Source organism: Microtus oregoni, unplaced genomic scaffold, assembly GCF_018167655.1.
Source record: "Microtus oregoni isolate MIOR12 unplaced genomic scaffold, Mior012 000000F_ref0000247, whole genome shotgun sequence".
Classification (NCBI taxonomy): domain Eukaryota; kingdom Metazoa; phylum Chordata; class Mammalia; order Rodentia; family Cricetidae; genus Microtus; species Microtus oregoni.
In genome coordinates this window covers 9,449,294-9,469,262 of record NW_024543059.1, presented here as the reverse complement: position 1 = coordinate 9,469,262, position 19,969 = coordinate 9,449,294, and the positions used below count along the sequence as shown (strand labels likewise).

Here is a 19,969-nt window from a genome sequence, read left to right as displayed (position 1 = left end):
AGAAAACTAAACTGAATGCTGCAAGAATCACTGGTTATTAAAAAAGCTGTTTTGGGCCTGCACAGGAAATAGAGGTAGGCAGGGAAAAGTAAACTGAATCCTGGGAGAATGTAAGAGGACTAGGAGAAGCCATGGAGCCGCTGCCAGAGACAGACATGCTGAAACTTTGCTGGTAGACCACGACCTCATGGTGAAGCACAGATTAATGAAGATGGGTTAAATTAAGATGTAAGAGTTAGCAAATAAGAAGATAGATCTAATGGGTCAAGCAGTAATTTAAATAATATAGTTTCTGTGTGATTATTTCAGGGCTGAGCAGCTGGGAACCAATGAGCGGCCTCCTTCAGCATGTCTCTGTCTCTCAGCCTGTTGCTCCTCACTACTACACTCTTGCCCCTGCCTCAAGCGTGCTTTTTACTCTGTCCTCAATGCCTGTAATAAGTCTTTTTCATGATTCTGTTGTATGTTGTGATTTTTGGGGTAGTCCTTGGCTTCAGTCGGCCAAGGTATTCTTTCTGCCTCAAAGCCCTAACAAACATTCCACAGCCTGTAGATCAGCACAAGTCCTCCTGAAGCATGACATCGGATGTGATTGGGTGAATAGAAATCACGCAAGTGAATAACGAAGAATTCATTTTGAGAAGAAAAAAGAAAGTGAGTTAATCCCTGAGTCCTGAGAAAGCATGACATGTCAGTGCAATTGCAAAATCTTCTGTCTCAGAAAGCAATATTTTAATTGGAGACAGAGCTATAAAGATTGCTGGGCAGAGAAGGGACTAAATATAGTATTTAAGTATATATAACAAAATACTTATCATCTAGCATTGTGCACAGAAAAGGGCTTTTCAGTAGTTAGAATTCAGTAATGACGAACATCACAAGCACCCAGACTCAGTCATTAATAAAAACACTGAACGTACATGGAATAATTAAATGTATGTCAGAACTTATATTAAGTTTCTGGCATGTATTGGGTCGTTTAAAGTGATGAAGAACGTCATGTCAGAATGGGCATACTCAGGTTGTGATAAATGGAACAGTTTTTTAAAAAATCCTAATTATATTCTTACTCTCCTCCCCATTTTTTATCCCTAAAAATTAGTAACTAGGAAATCTTAACCAAAAATTTAGAATGTTTGTCCAAAACATCAAATTCAGGGCCAGTTACTTCACATTTTGCCACCTGAAATCTATAATGTTTTCTGAATTGTGGAAGTTCAATATTTCGGCACTATTTTGTGTGACTAAACCCCAACCATAACTGAGAATCACAGAGAATAAATCACTGTTAACTCTCCCCTTTATCTGTAACTATGCATACAAGTACACACAACTGTAGCAATCATCAACACATGGTCCAGGAACTGCTAGATGGCTCAGCAAGCACAGGCCCTTGCTGCCAGTCCTGAAGATTTTAATCCCCAAATCCCCAGGAGCCAAACCATGACTCTCAAAAATTTTCTTTTGATTACCACTGAACATTTGGAACTCATTGGTTCATGAAGAAACACACACACACACACACACACACACACACACACACACACACAGAGAGAGAGAGAGAGAGAGAGAGAGAGAGAGAGAGAGAGAAACTAGTTATAATGAAAAAATACATATCATACCCAATAAAAATTCACTTCAATGTAAAAAATCACATGGAATCATCAATAAATGTGAGATAGTGATAAAATTAGGAAGGTAGTCATTTTTTTAAATCTTTAGCAATATAATGTCTATAAAAAGTAATTCTTGAAACTAACAGAACATAAAATTTTGCTAGAAAATTATATGATAGAATAGTCTGACATTACTTCAAGTCAAAGATCTATTTTAAAAATCAATAAGGAAAACCCAAACCTACCGTACTCGCATTCTGGAAATGAATACTCTCTTACTTTTGTTTCCTGTTGTGACCATAAGAAAATACTGTCACAAAACAACTTATAGAGGAACAGTTTATCCTGGCTCACAGTTCAAGACTACAGCCCATCGTTGTGGTAAATTAAGGCAGGAGGAGACTGAAGCACCGACCCCACATCTACAATTAGAACATACAGAGGAAAGAAGGAATGCACACTCAGCTTGCTTTCTCTAGTTTCTCTAGAATCCCATGTCTAGGAAATGGTTTCACAATTAAGATGGGATTACATTCAAAATGCTCCAACCCTTTTTGCATGTTGATGTGTATGCCTTACATTTCATCTCTATTGTTTTGTGACTGCAAGGCACCTTAACAGTCCATAGAATTCTTGAGAGTGTTATGCCACATTTACTTGAAGCTTTAATTCAAGAACCCCTTCTATAAAAGTTTATTCTCCTGGTAGTCAGCTCTCACTTCTGTGAATCATCAGGTGCCTTTTGAAATAGGTTTTCTCCCAGAAAAGTCTCCTCAACTCTGTAGTGGTAGATCCACCTACATTTTTCCTTATAGAAATTCTTTTGTAGAAATGTCAAAAAGTTATTTAATTCATAAAAATGTTTAAATATATATAGCTATAAATATTAAAATTAAATCACAATTTTAAAAAACAGACAGTCTTGACTCTTATAAAAACTGCCCTATTATACTTGCTATAACATTTCTATTCCCTACTCAGCTAACGCCCAAGAGACGATCAATGAAATTCTTGAAGTGTATTTAATATGTTATTAGTTATAGCTAATGTGATACTGTATTAAGTCTTTCTTAGGATATCCAATATTTAAACCAGGATGGATAGGGCATCATCAAATTCTGTAACTTGAAGATGCCTACAGAAGGTACATCTAGAGACAAGGCAAAACCTGTGTAAATGGATTCTGACACAGAGAAACTGGAACTAGTGGTGGGATTATCACATAAGTTAGAAGAAACAGTGGACTACAATGAGGAAGAGCAAAGAGAACTGTTAATTTAAATCTCACACCCTCTGAAGGAAACAAAGACTGCAAACTACAGTTTTAGTCAGTCTTCTAAGCATGCTTTCCAAACTTTGCAAATAGACTTGGGAAAGCAATGTAGAATCCCTAGAAAGCATGGAGGGGACTTTCTAAGCAATTTTGTTGAGATGCCTGGTAGGGAAACAAGTGAAAGAAAGAGTTGTTAATTAAATTAAACAGAAAATGCTGAATTCCACCTGCAACTAGATGAAAAAAAATAGAAAAGGCCGCATGTGGCTACAAGTAATACATAACAAAAACTCCCCAAGGTAAAGGCTTCCTGTGTTAATCTCTTTTCAGCTCTATGAGAAGAAGAAGAAAAAAAAAAAAGAAGAAGAAGAAGAACTTAAGCCCCTGAATGGGATCATGTGGAGCTTACAGATCCCAGCCAGAGACAGTCTCCATGGAAACTTCCCTTCCCCGCACCCACACTTGCTCCCTGTACCTGCAAAGGCTGCCTTGACTCTTAAGAGAATACTGTGAAGTAGTCAACACTTTTTAAATACCGAGGCAAACCCTAGGGTAGAAGCAAAGATGAAGAGCAAACTGACATTCCAGCATCAGCAGGAAAGTGATGGTTTTCTCTAGATCTCCTCCATTCCAAGGTTCAGACAAAAGAGTTTCCTTCCCTTCTTTCCCCCCTGTTCTCTAAATTCTGATAACCGCCCAGCTTTTAGTGTGAGGCACATCCGGAAAGGATTCTTAAAGGGACATGTGTTACTTGTCCATTCTCCTTCTTCTTCTGTAACAGTGCCCACTATTTAGTTCAAAACATGCAGCAACTCATTATTAACTTCCAGAGTTTCTGGATGAAATAATATGAGAGAGAGAGAGAGAGAGAGAGAGAGAGAGAGAGAGAGAGAGAGAGAGAACAAAAGAGAGTTTGTGTGATCTTTTTGAGCTAGAAAACTTCCCACACTGAAACAATTCATCAAAGTCACAATGTAAGCTACCTTTGTAATAGTCAGAAAATGAATCAAAATCAATAAGGAAAAACGAGAGGTAACTGTTTTAGTCTGATAATTTTTTTATCAAATAATGAACTCAGCAGGAGACAGATATAAGCATTAATTCATGAGTTCTGAAGAGTTCTATGAATGCTACACACTTACAGTCCCTGAAAACAACAGCCTTGTGTTCAGATGTTTCTTGATTTTTTTATTCACAGGAAATAATCTGGTCTTGGTATAATTGTCATTTGAAAATCTGAATCACTGCTATCACTTCGTATCAATTAACAAAATATCTTCCTTAGACGTCAGTCTACCTCATAGTAGGCTGTGTGCAAACTCCAAGGGAAAGTTAGTCATGTGCTTTCCAGAAGATAAAAGCTTAAAGACTAAGAGTATTTGATGTAGGAAGGGGGAGTGGTTATATAGGTCTTAGCCAAGACATGTGATAGTCACTGTAGGGGGTTGCTGTAAAAAGAAGTCTGTGACTCTCCTTAACCCATTTAAGCAGATCCTGTACCATCTAAAGGGAAAAATGTTCCTGGCTGTTTTGTTTTGCCTTTGCTGGAGTTTCCAGATCTCTTTTGGCCACTTCCCTCGAGCTTGTGCCTCCTCAAGAAACTTGATGGCAAAAGAATGCTGTCCGCCATGGACAGGTGATGGGAGTCCCTGCGGTCAGCTTTCAGGCAGAGGTTCCTGCCAGGATGTCGTTCTGTCCAATGCACCCTCTGGACCTCAATTCCCCTTCAAAGGGGTGGATGACCGTGAGTCCTGGCCCTCTGTCTTTTATAATAGAACCTGTCAGTGCTCTGACAACTTCATGGGATTCAACTGCGGAAACTGTAAGTTTGGGTTTGGGGGCCCAAATTGCACAGAGAAGCGACTCTTAATCAGAAGAAACATCTATGATCTGAGTGTCCCAGAAAAGAATAAGTTCCTTGCTTACTTAACTTTAGCAAAGCATACTATCAGCCCAGCCTATGTCATCCCCACAGGCACGTATGAGCAAATGAACAATGGCTCAACACCCATGTTTAGTGATATCAACATCTATGACCTCTTTGTATGGATGCATTACTATGTGTCAAGAGACACCCTGCTGGGAGGCTCTGAAGTCTGGAGGGACATTGATTTTGCCCACGAAGCACCAGGTTTTCTGCCTTGGCACAGACTTTTCTTGCTACGGTGGGAACAAGAAATACAGGAGCTAACAGGGGATGAGAACTTCACCATTCCATACTGGGATTGGCGTGATGCAGAAAACTGTAACATTTGCACTGATGAGTTCTTGGGAGGTCGCCACCCTGAAAACCCTAATCTACTCAGCCCAGCATCGTTCTTCTCCTCCTGGCAGGTAAGATGCTCTTTATATGCAGAGGAAGAGAGAAGTGGTACTTCAGCAGCCACATCTGCATGCAAGTCTCTGCACATCTCTGCGGATCTCTCAGTGTAGAAATCCTAACTAGGAGATTCTTATGCTTCTTGACTTTTTCTTGAGAACACTTCGAAATCATAACTAATGCTATTCACCTAATATCTAATAGCTTAATTAGGTTTCTAATCTGTCATAAACAAAGACTTTTTGGTTTACCACTGTTTTCCTAGTACCTAGGGTGGTATCTGGCATAAACAGTAGCTCAGAGTTATTTAGGAATAGATGGAGTAAGCAGATTATCTTAGTCCATGCTTCTGAATAACAAAATTAACATTACCAATAAAATTCATAGGCTATATTACTTAAAAATAAAATTCCTGTCCCTAACCCAGACCAATTAAATAGAATCTTCAAGGGACAGTGCTGGAATACTTCACTAAGTATCAATGATGAACTTTATTACATGAATGCTTGATAAACACTGATTGGACACAAAATCTTCAGTTGTTTTAGCTTAAAATAACCTAAAATCTGTTGAATGACTATTTAGAATATGTGAATCACTGTTGAAAGTATTTATATACATTAACTGATTCAATGTACATTTAATATCAACATATCCCTATTTTAAAGCCTTAAGATATATATAATTTGTTAAAATTACATGACAGCCCTTTTGGTAAATAGCAAAGATGGTATGTGTTAACAGCTAAAATGATTGTCTGACTAACTCCTTTAGGGACAAAACTGGCCTTTTGAAAGGATCTGCATCTGCAAAATTTTTTCATTAGGATGAAGAAAACAAATTAGCCTTTTTCCTAATTTACAAATGCTAGAAACAAGATTAAGTAATTTCTATTTTGAGATTAGAGTCTCATTTCTCCTATTATTTTTCTTTATTCTGCATTAGAGGCAAAAAATAAAAAAGAAGTGTTAAAATGTTTTTCCTTTAAATAAACACACATTTGAGAGATTTTTTTTTCTGTCTTACCTTCTAAAATTTCCTAATGCTCCTATTCTGAAAACCAAGTCAAACACAATGAAAAGAACAATGCACAGGCTGCCCCACTCTTGAGAGTTCTGAAATTCAAATTCACTTTATTCCTCATGCTTATACACTTTCAAAATGGGGCCTCTTAAAATGCCACTGTAAAATACAGCTGCTATTTCCTGGTGTCAATGGTGTCAACTGTTTACTAAACCTAGTGATTATTTTATATAGAGGAGTTTTGCTGGAAAATTATATTGCTGTATGTTTTCAGTTATTCTACCTTAATTGACAAACTTCAATCCCCTCACCTATCTCTCTACTCCTCTGGCTATTGCTCTAAATTATGCCAGTCTTGGATGTGGGGTTCTCCTTGCTACACAATACTTTGATTTACTTCATAGCTTCACTTGATGCAGTAAGGTTGAAGGATCATCTAAATTATCAAAAGTTATAATATATATACTGAGTTCAGTAAGAAGGTATAAATTAATATTTAATTACATGGAGTTTACTTCCATATGATACCCATATTTAACGTTTCTAGTCATGTTTTGAGTGTTGAATTCATCTTATGATTATGGTCAACTGTATAACTTTAAAAAAAAGCAAATGAAATAAAATAAAATTTAAAACCACAATATATTTATCTGGCTTAGTAAACCATGAACTATAATTGCTATAACCGTAGGCTAAAATTGCCTGCAAACTTGTACTGCAATTACAGTGCCGTGGAGGAGGTTTTTCTATTTTTTTTTTTTTACACAACATTAGCAAAGTGAAAGAAATAAAATCACTGAGGAAAAACAAGCAAAATTAAAAAAAATAGAATTAGCAAAACAAAACAACAAAAACCTTTGCAAGCAAACAACATTTTCAAAAATAAGGTTGTGTGGTGGTGCACACTTTTAATCCCAGCAATCTGAGTTCGATGACAGCATGGTCTACAAAGTGAGTGTCAGGACGCCTAATCTGTGCCCTGTCCAGGGATAAATGGTTGCAGATAATACAGATAAACTAATTGACATTGTCTATTTTCTTTATTCATACAATCATCTATTTTGTTAAAGCACTTCAAAAATGGATATTTTTCTCTCACTGCCCGTTCCCATTAGGAGAGGGTTAGAAGGCTTGGGAGGAGGGATATGGTCAAAACATATTTGCCTCCATGGAAATGTCCATTTGAAATCCCTCTTCAGTTAATATGCTCCGAAGAAAAATGAAAATTACTTCAAAAGTAAACCAAAGGTTTAGACAGAAGGAAAAGAATTAGGGTTTTTTTTTTTAATCAAAGCAAATTAGGATTGTTTGAGTCTGAAAAAATGAAAAAAATAATGTTGGTTATTCTCTTAGACAACTGAGTTCAATTCCCAACACCAGGATGGCAGGTTACAACCATCTGGTTGTATTTATGGGTCTCTGACATCCTTTTCTGATTTCCCTGGGCACCACGCCCATACAGGATGCACAGACATACATGCAGACAAGACACCTACTGACTTAAATTATAAAAAATAAAGTGTTTGTATTACTTTAATCCTATAACTGTCTGTATTACAACCATCTCAATTTTTTGTGATTGCTCTGTAGTTGCTTAAATATCAGTGATCTATCTACTTGCTGGAAACACAGAATCAATTGGTCTATTATAAAGTTCCAGTGTGCATTTTTTTGTGTATATGGGGAAAAGGTCCTACACTGTAGCCTTAGGATGCCCTGAGACTCACTTTACAGCTCGGCCGGCCTCTAAAGCATAGCAATCCTCCTGCCTCAGCCTCCCAGGGGTGCTTGTACTCTTAAACCTCTTTGTGTGGCTCCAATTTGCAGCCAGCACTAAGATTCACGGGTTTAATTAATATGGAGACTGTTTGGTTATCTCTTTGCTTTCCTTTATGAAAACACAGCTTCTGTAATGAACACACCATTAATTTGAATGCTTTTGTCTAAATTAAACATTCAAATTAAAACCTAGGCTATTTTGTGTTAGATGAGATCAAATAGCTTCCAAGTTAAAATGAGCTCATTAATACCTTCCAAATTAACTAGGCCGATAGCCCATTTCATATGGGCTTCTGCTCATTGCTTGACTTAAGATACGCTTTTACTTTACAAAAGGAAATGTTAGAGATTTGATAGTATTTATCCATTCCAAAATGAGAGGTCTTTTGTGGTACTTCATGGGGTGCTCACATTGTAATGATAGGCCTGAAACAGTAGAAGGATTTACATACAGAAAACTCCATAGAACAGAACCCCAAAGACTATGTCTTCCATTTCTATGAAAGTAAACTGTTTTGACTTACGCTTAAAGCGGGTTTAAAAACAAACTAATTTATAGATGTATAATTTGAGAGGTGGTTACTTTTTCTATCTTAAGTTTTCTTCCAGTTGACGCAGGCTTGATTCCTAGCACCCATAAGATGGCTTGCAACTATCTGTAGCTCCAATCCCCACCCCAAAACATCTGACATCTATTTCTGGCTGCTGTGGGCACCAAGAACACACATGATCCATGGACATGCATTAAGGAAAACACCCATACACATATAATGTTAAAAAAATTAATCCACGTACATCAAACACTGAGGAAGACAGATGCATTGATTTATGTCTGATAGAATTGATTTCCTTCCCTTTATTCCACACTTTGTGCAGATTTATCGTACCACTTCTGTAATATTTCAGAACATGTGAATGGTTTTTTAAACCTATTTCTGTCTACTACTGTCAGATTCCCCAAGGTAGGAACTATTCATAAATAAATTTATATTCATATATATAGGGGCCATGGCATACAGACAAAATGTGCTCCATAAGTACATGCTGAATTGAACAAAAATGAAAATCAGAGAAATTTAAATCTTGTCCTAGATGAATTTCTGATATGTCAGCCCATATTTTCAGAGCCCAGAATTCTCAAAGTGAAAGACACAAAGATGCCAACAGACAGCACTTAGTTAACAACTAGGTTAGAGGCAGTTTGTACAGTGTTTATTGGTCTACATGAGTGTGAATGTGTGTGTGTGTGTAAATGTGTACATGAAAATAAATGGTATAGGTCATAATACATCTAAGCATTATTTGAAATGAAATGATTTTCTAACAAGCTTTCTCTGACAGGAGATACTACATAAAGTCAAATAATTAAGGTTAATTTTCTTAGGAGAATTAGGGTTTAATGGGCATTCTGTCTTTTCCTAGCTTGTTATTTACCTTTTGTTTGATTATTCTCAAAAACATTTTCAGGTAGAAGCATACATGTTTCCCTTAAAATAGTCCATAATTTTTAGTAAAAAGGAAGGTACTCAGTGACATTTATATACAAAATACCTGTGCTAAACACAATTAGATATAATGTTATGTAAACAAGAGAAGCTAAGCTTAGCAGAAAAGGTGTGTCGAACAGAGCTGTCTCGGCGGATCACAATGGAGAGAAACACAGTTCCTATAATGGACGGGAACGAACAGCAGCCAGAGAATTCACTCATCAGGTGGAAAGCATATCACATGGAAGCCACAGGGGGATGAAAAACAAAGTCACTTTTCAGCAGAAAGTCATGGGTTTAGGTAACCATGACAACAGCTCCGGGAAATCACAGCTTCTCTTTTTTCTTTATGAAAGATTTCGTGGAATGTCATATGGTTTAGTCTTTTATTTTCTTTCTTTTTTTTTTTTCAGGAAAAACTTAAATACTGTAATAAAATCTTTGTTCCTGAAGGCTTTTAAGAGCTTTTTATTGCTACTTCCTATAATTTAAGAGAACACTATCATGTTTCCCCTTCCATATGATTACACCTGTTCCTTCGGTTTCTCTTTCTTTACTTCTTTAGACTTGGATATTTGAATATGCTTCCCCTTGCATATGCACACCTCATATGTGCTTGGAAGGAAAAAGAACCAAATTTTCACCAGAAGACCTAGGCTCAGTCCAAGTTCTGCCATTTGCCAAACTCTACTAAACAAGCCATTTAGAATTCACTACTTTAATGTTTCCCAACAAGAAAAAGAAGTGCTATCACCATATATGCTTATTCTCTATGCTAATGAAACAACTGAATGAATGAGGAACCAATGGACTACACCGTGAAAGCCATTGTCCTTTTATACACATAAACATAAATTTGTAGACTTCTCTAACTTACCTATCCGACTCCCCAGGAAATTACTTAGTTACTTTGGTGACAATTTTGTTACTAAAAGATAGACTAGCTGAATATGTTACTATAAAACAATTTAAAGTAATGAGTGCGTGTAAAATTACTTGTTAAGTCTTTGCCATATTGTTTTCATTTGAATGTGTGGGAAATACTGTGCTTTAAGTGATGCAACAGGATCAGTTATCATAATAATGAACATTCAATACTCATATACCTAGTGATAAACACAACTTAGATATTGAAGTAATGGCTTTATGTTAAAAGTAATTATAATTTTTGGTACTATTAGGGGTGAAACATTTTGAGGGTAGAACCTAGGGACTTATAAATGCTAGGCAAGTTGACTAGAACTGAGCTACAAGCCAGCCATAATTGTTGGATCCTTTACACATGTGCCAGAGGATGCGGCAACATGAACTTTAAGTATATTGGACGACTTGATCCTGAATAAAGAGTCTTTACGCTCTCCATTTAAAAATGAAAAGTCTTGACAGAGAGTCTGGGTGAGCAGCCTGAGGGCCTGGGGTTAATAGAATTAATATTAGACACTATATTTCAGAATACAGCTTCCAAGACAGGTAATGCCAATGCCCTGCCTCTGAATCAAACATAAATAATTTGGAGCCAAGTTTTCTACCCCATTTCTGTAACCAGGGTTTCTTTTCTCAGCATTACTAATGCCTCCATCACCTAAGCACTTAGTCACATGGCAGTTGGCATTTCAGCAAAAATAGTTCCATCCAACCTCTCTAATTTAACCGAGTCTGCTGTAAAAGTCTTTTCTGCAATAAGACCTTCTGGAAGTATCTTGAGGATTATTAGTCAAAGAGAACTGAAAATGACTTCCTCTCTGTGCCTGCAATGTTGTCTAGTCAATCAACATTAAAGACTTCTAAACTCTTACATTCAGGTCAGAAATTGAACTACTTTTATGAAACTATTCATGACTCATTAATGTGAAAAAATAAATGAAGTAGATAAAGCTTTAGGATCAGCAATGCTGTATTTACAGATTTTCAAATATTTCATTAGTAAAGAAATGGATACTTTAAAGATGAGACTTAAGTCTAAATAGAAAATTCATTTATGCTTCTTATATTCCTTACACTTACATCTTAAAGATAATTTTATGCAGTGTTAGCACACTTAACACTATCCCTGCTTCTGTCATATAAAGTTTCAACATTCTGGATTTTGAATTTTTAGGGGTTGGGATTTCTAGGCTGCATAAGCAACCTGATTTGAATGGATATCTACAACCATTTCCCTTCTTTGTCAGATCTTTTTGAGACAGTCATTAGTAATCACTTTTACTAAGTCTTTTTCTTGGTCCTGAAGAACAGGTAGGATCTTGGACCCATGTGAAGATATCTCTGTTTAATCATGGGTAAAAATGTGGAGTGCAAAAAAACACGGGCAGAGTCCAAAGCAGGGGAGGCAGTGTGGTCTCAGTAGCAGGATCACATAGGATAGAAAGACCTGGTTTTTTTTTTTGGTGGTGGTGGTGGTGTTTTTTTTTTTGTTTTTTTTTTGTTTTGTTTTTTTTTTTTTTTTGATTTTTCGAGACAGGGTTTCTCTGTGGCTTTGGAGCCTGTCCTGGAACTAGCTCTTGTAGACCAGGCTGGTCTCGAACTCACAGAGATCCGCCGGCCTCTGCCTCCCGAGTGCTGGGATTTGCTGGGATTAAAGGCGTGCGCCACCACCGCCTGGCGAAAGACCTGTTTTGATGTGGAAGCTCAGCCAATCACATTCTGTTTTGGGGGTGTGTCCCCCTAAGGCCAAAAAATACAGATAAATCTTGCAGGTACTGCTCCCTGCTTCCTCTTTGTTTTTCCTGTGCTCCTGAATCGCTGGAACCCAGGTTTTGTAGGTTGCCCTTCTTCCCTTTATTAAAGCTGAATATTTTAGATTAGAGCTAGTCTGGTTAATTCTAACTGCCGATCGATCAGGCCCCATCACTGTTTTGGAGGGAGAACTGAAAATAATGTTTGACAGAGTCAATATGAACGAAAATGGTGAGCAACATACAAAGTGAAATACATTGCTTCCTGGCTTTAACTGCAGGCTTGTTGGTGTATATGGGAGGAGGGGGCGTACGGGGGGGAGGAGGGGGAGGGAAATGGGAGGCTGGGAGGAGGTGGAAACTTGTTTTTTTTTTTCTCCTTTTCTCAATAAAAAAATAAAATAAAATAAAATATAAAAATAAAAAAAGTACAGAGAAATAAATTGGATGTAAAGAAAATACTTGCAATTTATGAAAACTATGCTTAAATTTGAAGTCATAAACAGATGTATATGCTCAGAATATGAGAATTTTCATTAATGTAATTGGTAGGTAAGTCATGAAACTCACCCATACATAGAGGTCAGGCAATGATGTTACCTGCCTTTAAATAACCCCAGCACATGGGAGGCTGCAGGAGGCAGATCTCTGTGAGTTAGAGGCCAGCCTGGTCTACAGAGTGAATTCCAGGACATCTGGGAATGTTACACAGAGAGACCCTGTCTCAAAAGTCCAAAATATAAATAAATAAAAATAAAAAAGAATATAAATAGAAAGAATATATGGAACTGAGTTCTATATCAAGAACAGGTTTATAGGCGCACTGACTATTTTCGTCAATGCTAAACCAATTCGACCTACCTGGGAAGAGGGGTCTCATTTAAGAACTTACTTCCAACAGATTAACATGTTGGCTTCCTAATAGAATTTCTTGACTGCTGATTGATGTGGGAAGAGTCAGACTACCCTGGGTAGTCCCATCTTTGGGTGAATGGGCCTGGACTGTAGAGGAAGCAAAACTGAGCAGTTCACACCCAGTCAAGGGAAACAAGCCAGGAAGCAGCACTCCTCCATTGTCTCTGCTACATTCCCTGCCTTCAGGTTTCTACTACGGCCATTCCCTAGGACAGACTATCCTGTGATTCAAGTAAAATCTTTTCTGTCTAAGATTGTTCTGGTCAATCTTTGATCACAGTGAAAAATGCACACTAGAACAGTGAGCAGTGTACAATGCTCAAAATCCACTACAGTGCACCATGCTCAGAAGTAGACCTAAGCTTTGAGGTTTAATCATCTTGCAATTCTTGTCTTGAAATTCTGAATAATTTTTGCTGTGAATTTGTGTTTCACGGTGAAGCCATAGCGTCAGAAAGCATACCATAGGTGCTCAATGTGATTTTACTCCTGTGCTATCCCATTTTCTTTGGGGAAACATCCTTACCTATCTGGAATGTTGGAAGTCTCTCCCTATGCTGTAGCACTAGCCTCAACTAGTCCCCAGTCTTTGGGAACCACTGACAGGAATGGCAAGAACCAACTACCACTGTCTTTCAGGATCAGGAGAGTTTCAGAAGATGAAGCTCCCTACATGTGTTGGTATAAGTTGGAACAGATGTGTTTCATCAGCCCTGGCTGATGGAATGAAAGCTAAATGGGTAGATTAGTCAACACAGATTAATTCTCACCAACATCACTCCATGAACTCAATGTGTGTCCTTCAAATTGACTTGCTGAAACTTGAACTCCCCATGTAACCGACTGTATTTTCAGATAGGACTTTCAAGAAAGTCATTAGAGTTAAGTGAAGGAAGGACTTAGACCACCATTTTAAACATTTATCTTTGTTGTGACTGGCATTTGATAGTCTAATTTGTGTCTGGAAAGTTCCCAACTATACCTTGAGCTATCAACAGTTGGAATTCATAAAATGGAGCCAAATTTCTTTCTTTGACCTTGGGTGGCTTGTCAGTACTGTGTCTGGCTCCCTGAAGTATTCCAAAGAAATCTGCTAGCCCAGTCTTCATTCTTCTTTCTTCATTTCTTCCCTCTGAGTACAATAATAAATCTTTTTAAAATAATTTATTTTGTGTGTATCGGTATGAAGGTGTCAGATCCCCTGGAACTGGAGTTACAGATAATTATGAGCTGTGATGTGAGTGCTGGGAATTGAACCTGGATCTTCTGGAAAAGCAGACAGTGCTCTTAGCCACTGAAATATCTCTCCAGTCCACAATAATTAATCTGATAAGGGTTCCTGTGCTCAAATAAACAAGTTCCATCTCACAGTGCTGCATCTTGATTGCCAAAATCATATGCAAACTAGATGAAGACCCGGAGCTCTGGTGTTTATTTTGACATAGATGTGCTATAAAAATCTTTGGCTGTTGAATTCCTCTGCATGAGTTACAAATGTATAAAGAGGGAAAGGTGCAATGGCTTGGTAAGTTAAGGACTCACTTAAGATCATAGAACCAGGACCTCTTAAATACTAAGTAGAAGTAATAGCTTCCTGTTAGCATTGATTGCTTGAAAAAATGGAAATGGGAAATTGCCAGAGAAATCTTCCTAGCCAAACTAGACAAACGAATGAGCGCTGTTCCAGGGAGAGACCTTGTCTTAATGTACATCATAGTGAATGACTGAGAAAGATACTCACCATCATCCTCTGGCCTCTACAGGCGTACACAAACATGTTTGTGCATGCACACCAGCACACACACACACACACACACGCATACCTACACATGTGCTAGCACACACTTGTGCGTGCCACATATGCATATGCACACACAAATGCAAGTAAATGAACAAATAGCAGCTCTGAATACATTAAAGACTGAGCTGAAGCACTTGGTTTGTGATGGAAACACTATTTATTTTGAATTTGTCCACTTGTCTGTCCTCAGTTTCTTTATTAATATAGGAAGCAGTGCCACATGACTTAAATAAAATAGTTCATGCAGCAGGGAACCCTCACACTTCTCCTATAAAACTGTGAAGAATTATGATTCTTTTAATAATAATTGGCTGCCAGGGAGGAACCTAGGAACTTGGAGAACGGCTAAGCATCAAAAGTTCCCGTGAGTAAGACTATGTTATATATCAAGCCAGACATTAAAAATGGATGTTATGACTAAAACAAAAACCGGAAATAGAATGTTTACCAGTACTTGGTATTACTAATTATTTTTGATAAATATTTCTGTTGGGTATTTGTTATTGGTCATGTGATGGGATTTTGACTTTACATGGAGCAGTAGCTGCCTTTCCTGTCATAACGAGACTTAGAACCTCACATGGTGACTAATATATGGTAGAGGTTTTGCAAATCAATTGTAGCTCAAATATTTATAGAAGGTACTCAATTTGATCACAATTTAGTGCATAAAACTTAGGAAACCAAAGCCACTGTGTTATATGCCTGAAGTAGTTACTACTAGATGTAGGACGACAACTCTTCCCTGGCTGTGACATTCCTTTGCTTGTCCTGAAAGCTCTACTGCATCCTTTGACATTTTCATTTCATTATCAGGAAGCTGAATGAAGATAGTGGTGAGTAATATCAACATTTCTTCCTGCTTTACTTGACTCAGACATAAGTCATTTAACATAAAGTGCTTTTCCCAGATCATCTGTAGCAGACCAGAAGAGTATAATAGCAAACAGGCTTTATGTGATGGGACACCTGAGGGACCACTGCTACGCAACCCTGGAAACCATGACCAAGCCAAAACCCCGAGGCTTCCGTCTTCAGCAGATGTGGAATTTTGTCTGAGTTTGACCCAGTATGAAACTGGCTCCATGGATAGAACTGCCAATTTCAGCTTTAGAAACACACTGGAAGGTAATATCCTTGTTTTTACTAACTGTGATTTTTTTTTCTCCTTGTTTACCATCTCTTTCCAGAGAATGGGCTCATATATATTTAGAATTTATAATTCTATCAGTTGTATAATGCTATGCTTTGCACTTACTCATAATGACAGTAAACCTAGCCAGCTCAGAACATCGTACCATATTCCAGCAGTTTAGTGATACAAAAGCAAGTTGTATATTCTACTCACCATGTGGAAAAGTGGGCCTAACAGGCAGTTTTCCATAAAACAAACAGCTCTTATTTCAAATTAACAAAAGACAAAAAAGATAGATTCTCTGAAGCCAGAAGTTAGTGACCATGACGTGAGAACATAGAATCAGGTTTCACCAATACTCTTTTCTAACATGGTAAGAGTTCTATGAAGCTTTATAGCAATAGAACAAAGAGAATCATTGGACAAGACACTTTGCAGATACATCAGGGGAAATATCAATTAAGTGATATACAGAAGAGCAGAGATATCCAACCTAGAGACACCAGATGGTGTCTGACCCTATTCTTTGCCTTTTTTTTTTGATCAAAAGTGGGAGTCTGCATTTCACAAACCTTTTACCCAATGATCATAAAGATGTTAGGTTACATACAGAAGAAAGCAATGATGGTTGTTAGTTATTAAAAAACATCCCAAGAGAGTTCGATTCTAAATTTGCAATATTTCAACTTGTTCTGTTAACTAGACTTTGCAGTCCCATAGTCTTTCTAGGAATTTTCATTCACAGAGCCAATAGTGAATAAAGGGAAGGTGTTTTAACAAAGGTGATGTTAGAACAAAGTAAAACCATTTCATACTTAAAGCTGTGTGTACTGTGGAATTAGAGACACAGCACTATGGAAAGCCAGCGCTTTCTCAAGATCTCAACGTGCTTCTTTCTGATTTAGCATACCTAGAGACTAGGTTATTTGAAGCAATTTTTTGTTTTGCTAACTGTAATAAAGACACGATCCATGTCAATTCGAGTCTGTCTTCTTACATCCCAAGACCTGCACTTCACCAGAGGTAGTTCCTCATATCCTTTTATACTCTCTAATTCGGCCTCTCTCCACCTGTTCACATCTCCCTTTCAGGACCAGTTCATTCTTGTGCAATCAGAACAGACCCTTTGATATGTCCATAGCATTCACTACAGTTATATTGAGGAGACAATCCTACCAACAAACTAATTTTAAAGGGCAACAAAAATGAATGAACTCAAGTCACAGATTTCAAACATGAGCAAACATAGGAGCTAGCCTCAAACAAAGCTCTTAGAAATTAACATCAGATGCCACATCACAAAAGTCCTTTGCAATTTACCAAGTGGGCAGTCTTCATCTCTTTCATAAGGAACTTTATCATTCTTTCTCCTTGTCTTTCGTGTGTTGCATTACCTTAACTTTTTTTAATCTAATCTATGGAATGAGTTTTCTGTCTCTTCTGATGATGGCAAGAGAATGAGGAATCTTCTGGCACTGTAGACCTTTACTTGGGGAAAAACCAGCAGGGAGGATTCTCTTGAAATCAAAGCCAACATTCCAGCTGCGAGCTGTTATCATTATAAGACAAAAGAGAATGAGGTTTAAATGTTTACTTTTTGGCCCAAAGTTTGTCATTTCTAGGGCTAACCACTGAGTAATCAATAAAAGAATGCTAAGTGATTGACAAATGTCCTGTATGGTTGTTCTCTGGATTTATGGTGTAGGTCTAGCAAGAAGTGAGAGAAAAAGCTTACATCAGCTATTTATTTAGGAAATTGTCACAGCTCAACCCTTACAAACGAGGTTTACAAAATGGGACGGCCGTTGCTATGCATTTCCCTTTTCTTCTTTCGTTCTAATCTATAATCCTAAAGCCTTACACCAATAAGTAATGTAAGAAAGGAAGTCACATCTTGAAGATGTTGGTGACTGCTGTTAAAGATTATGCTTATGTATCTTCTCTAACAGCAATAAAGTGGTGCTCTAAATAAAACAGTTGTTATGTGCAAAACATCCTGTCACAACTTTGTTTGATGTTGCTTCAAACTTGATGAATGTCTCCTGTAGATTACATCATTATTCTCAGGTTTGGCAATTTTAAATAATGAGGCTACCCTTGGTCACCTGGTGGGTTGGCAGCCCCAAACCTGCATCTTGTTTGTTTAACAACAATGTATGGAATGCAAGGACACTGCATTCTGATGACCCATATGGTTCACAGTTGTCTGAGGGTGGGCAATATTGTTGTGCACACAAGATCAGCAGAGACAGTGGTTTAGAAGGAACCTCTGGAGGGTTCCATGTTCTTGAATCCCTTTTAGGGAATCAGGGAATGAACAGGAGCAGAGTGGTGAGGAGCAGAAGCACAGTTGTGTTTTTCTTTCTTTGTTTGTTTGTTTGTTTTTAGAGAAAAGCTTCCTCTAAAAGAAGAGATTCTAAGCAAAGCAAAGTCTTGGAAACTCAGCATCAATGCTACACAATGAATCACATGGGCTGCTGGGATACTTGAATAGCATTTACTTGGTTGCAAAATGCTTTATTTGTTATACATTGGCCTTGGGCAAAGGTGCCCAGCCTTGTTCTTGACCAACAGCCTTTTTTCCCATGCTGATTTTGCAACCTCTAGAAAAGGATTTCCAGATCTCACTGTCTTCCCTAATCCTTTGTCTTGAATACAGTCAATAGAAATATATGCAGTCATAAAGAAAAGCAAAATCATAGCATTTACAGGGAAATGGATGAAACTGGAAATCATTAACTAAAATAGGTCAGATTTATAAAGACAATGATATCATTTTTCCTCACACACAGAGCATAGATTTAAAATCATATATTTATGTATATTTTTAAATGCATATATATATATATATAGTTGTAGATGTGCATGTGTGGTTCATGAAGCTGGCAAAAGAATTATAATGGAAAGACAGAGATATTAAGGGAGTTATAAATAAGATAAATGGAGCACATGCAATAGACAAATACTGGCGTTAACAGAGGAAACAAAGGAAGCAGCAATAAGAATGCAGTGAAGGATCAGAAGAAAGGAGAGCAAAGTACTTATGATACGTTTGTCTAAAGACTCCATAATGGAACCATTATTGTGTATTTTATTTAAAAAAAGTGAATGGTATAAATGTAGGTTTTTTTTTTGTTGTTGTTGTTTTTTTTTTTTTTTTTAATGTAAGAAGGCAATTCCTGATGCCATGGAACCTCATAGCCTGTGGGCAGAAATGAAGGTATACAGTTTGGTACTTACTGTCTGACAGGACTGCATGTTTCCCCTGACTTTGCTAGGATTAGCAAACGTTCTCTGAATGCTATCATTCATGACCTTGCAAAACAAACAGGCTCTGCCCTTAATGAAACTTGCGAACTTCGTGGTTTTTGGAAAAACTTTTAACCATCAGTAATATTATTTTTTTAAAAAATGTTATTATGATATTAATTATTTATTGGTCATAGTGTAGACACAGAAGTGGAGCCAAGGCATTTCATTTTGTTAAAGTCGGAACAAAAGAAAAGTGCTGCAGGTTAAGTCAGGTGTTACAAATATTCACAAATGGTCAAAATACAGAGAATACATGCCTATAAGATGTCCGGTCCTATTGGTACATCTACGGTGCAACTCCTACTCAGACTCAAGGAATATCATGAAAGAGACAGCATGTAATATCTAGTGGATCAGAACACTTGCAACTAGATAGTGTCTTCTAGACATGACAGGGATGTTATACCCAAGATATCTCAACAATATGTTGACCTTAACAATAACCCCCTCAATAACAAGAATTCACTTGTCCTGGCAAGGTAAATGGGCAAAATTTCTCAAGTCTTTCCTCATAGTAGGGAAGCCATAGAGAATCAATTGGTCCTGAGAGGAGAATCAGTTTTCTCCAGGGATGAGATTACTAATTTGTTGTTCAATCCTACGTAGTCATTCCTAAACACACACACACACACA

General features: G+C 37.4%; 1 protein-coding gene across 2 annotated transcripts in view; it reads left to right on the top strand.

Moving 5' to 3' along the window:
- The first annotated feature begins 4,404 nt into the window (after positions 1–4,404).
- Positions 4,405–19,969, top strand: part of Tyr (tyrosinase) — a 45,183-nt gene continuing 29,618 nt past the window's right edge. For both annotated transcript variants that reach the window (XM_041659730.1, XM_041659737.1), the window contains exons 1-2: positions 4,405–5,223; positions 15,801–16,017. In XM_041659730.1, the coding sequence (XP_041515664.1) occupies positions 4,405–5,223; positions 15,801–16,017 (1,036 nt within the window). The remainder of the gene's footprint in view (positions 5,224–15,800; positions 16,018–19,969) is intronic.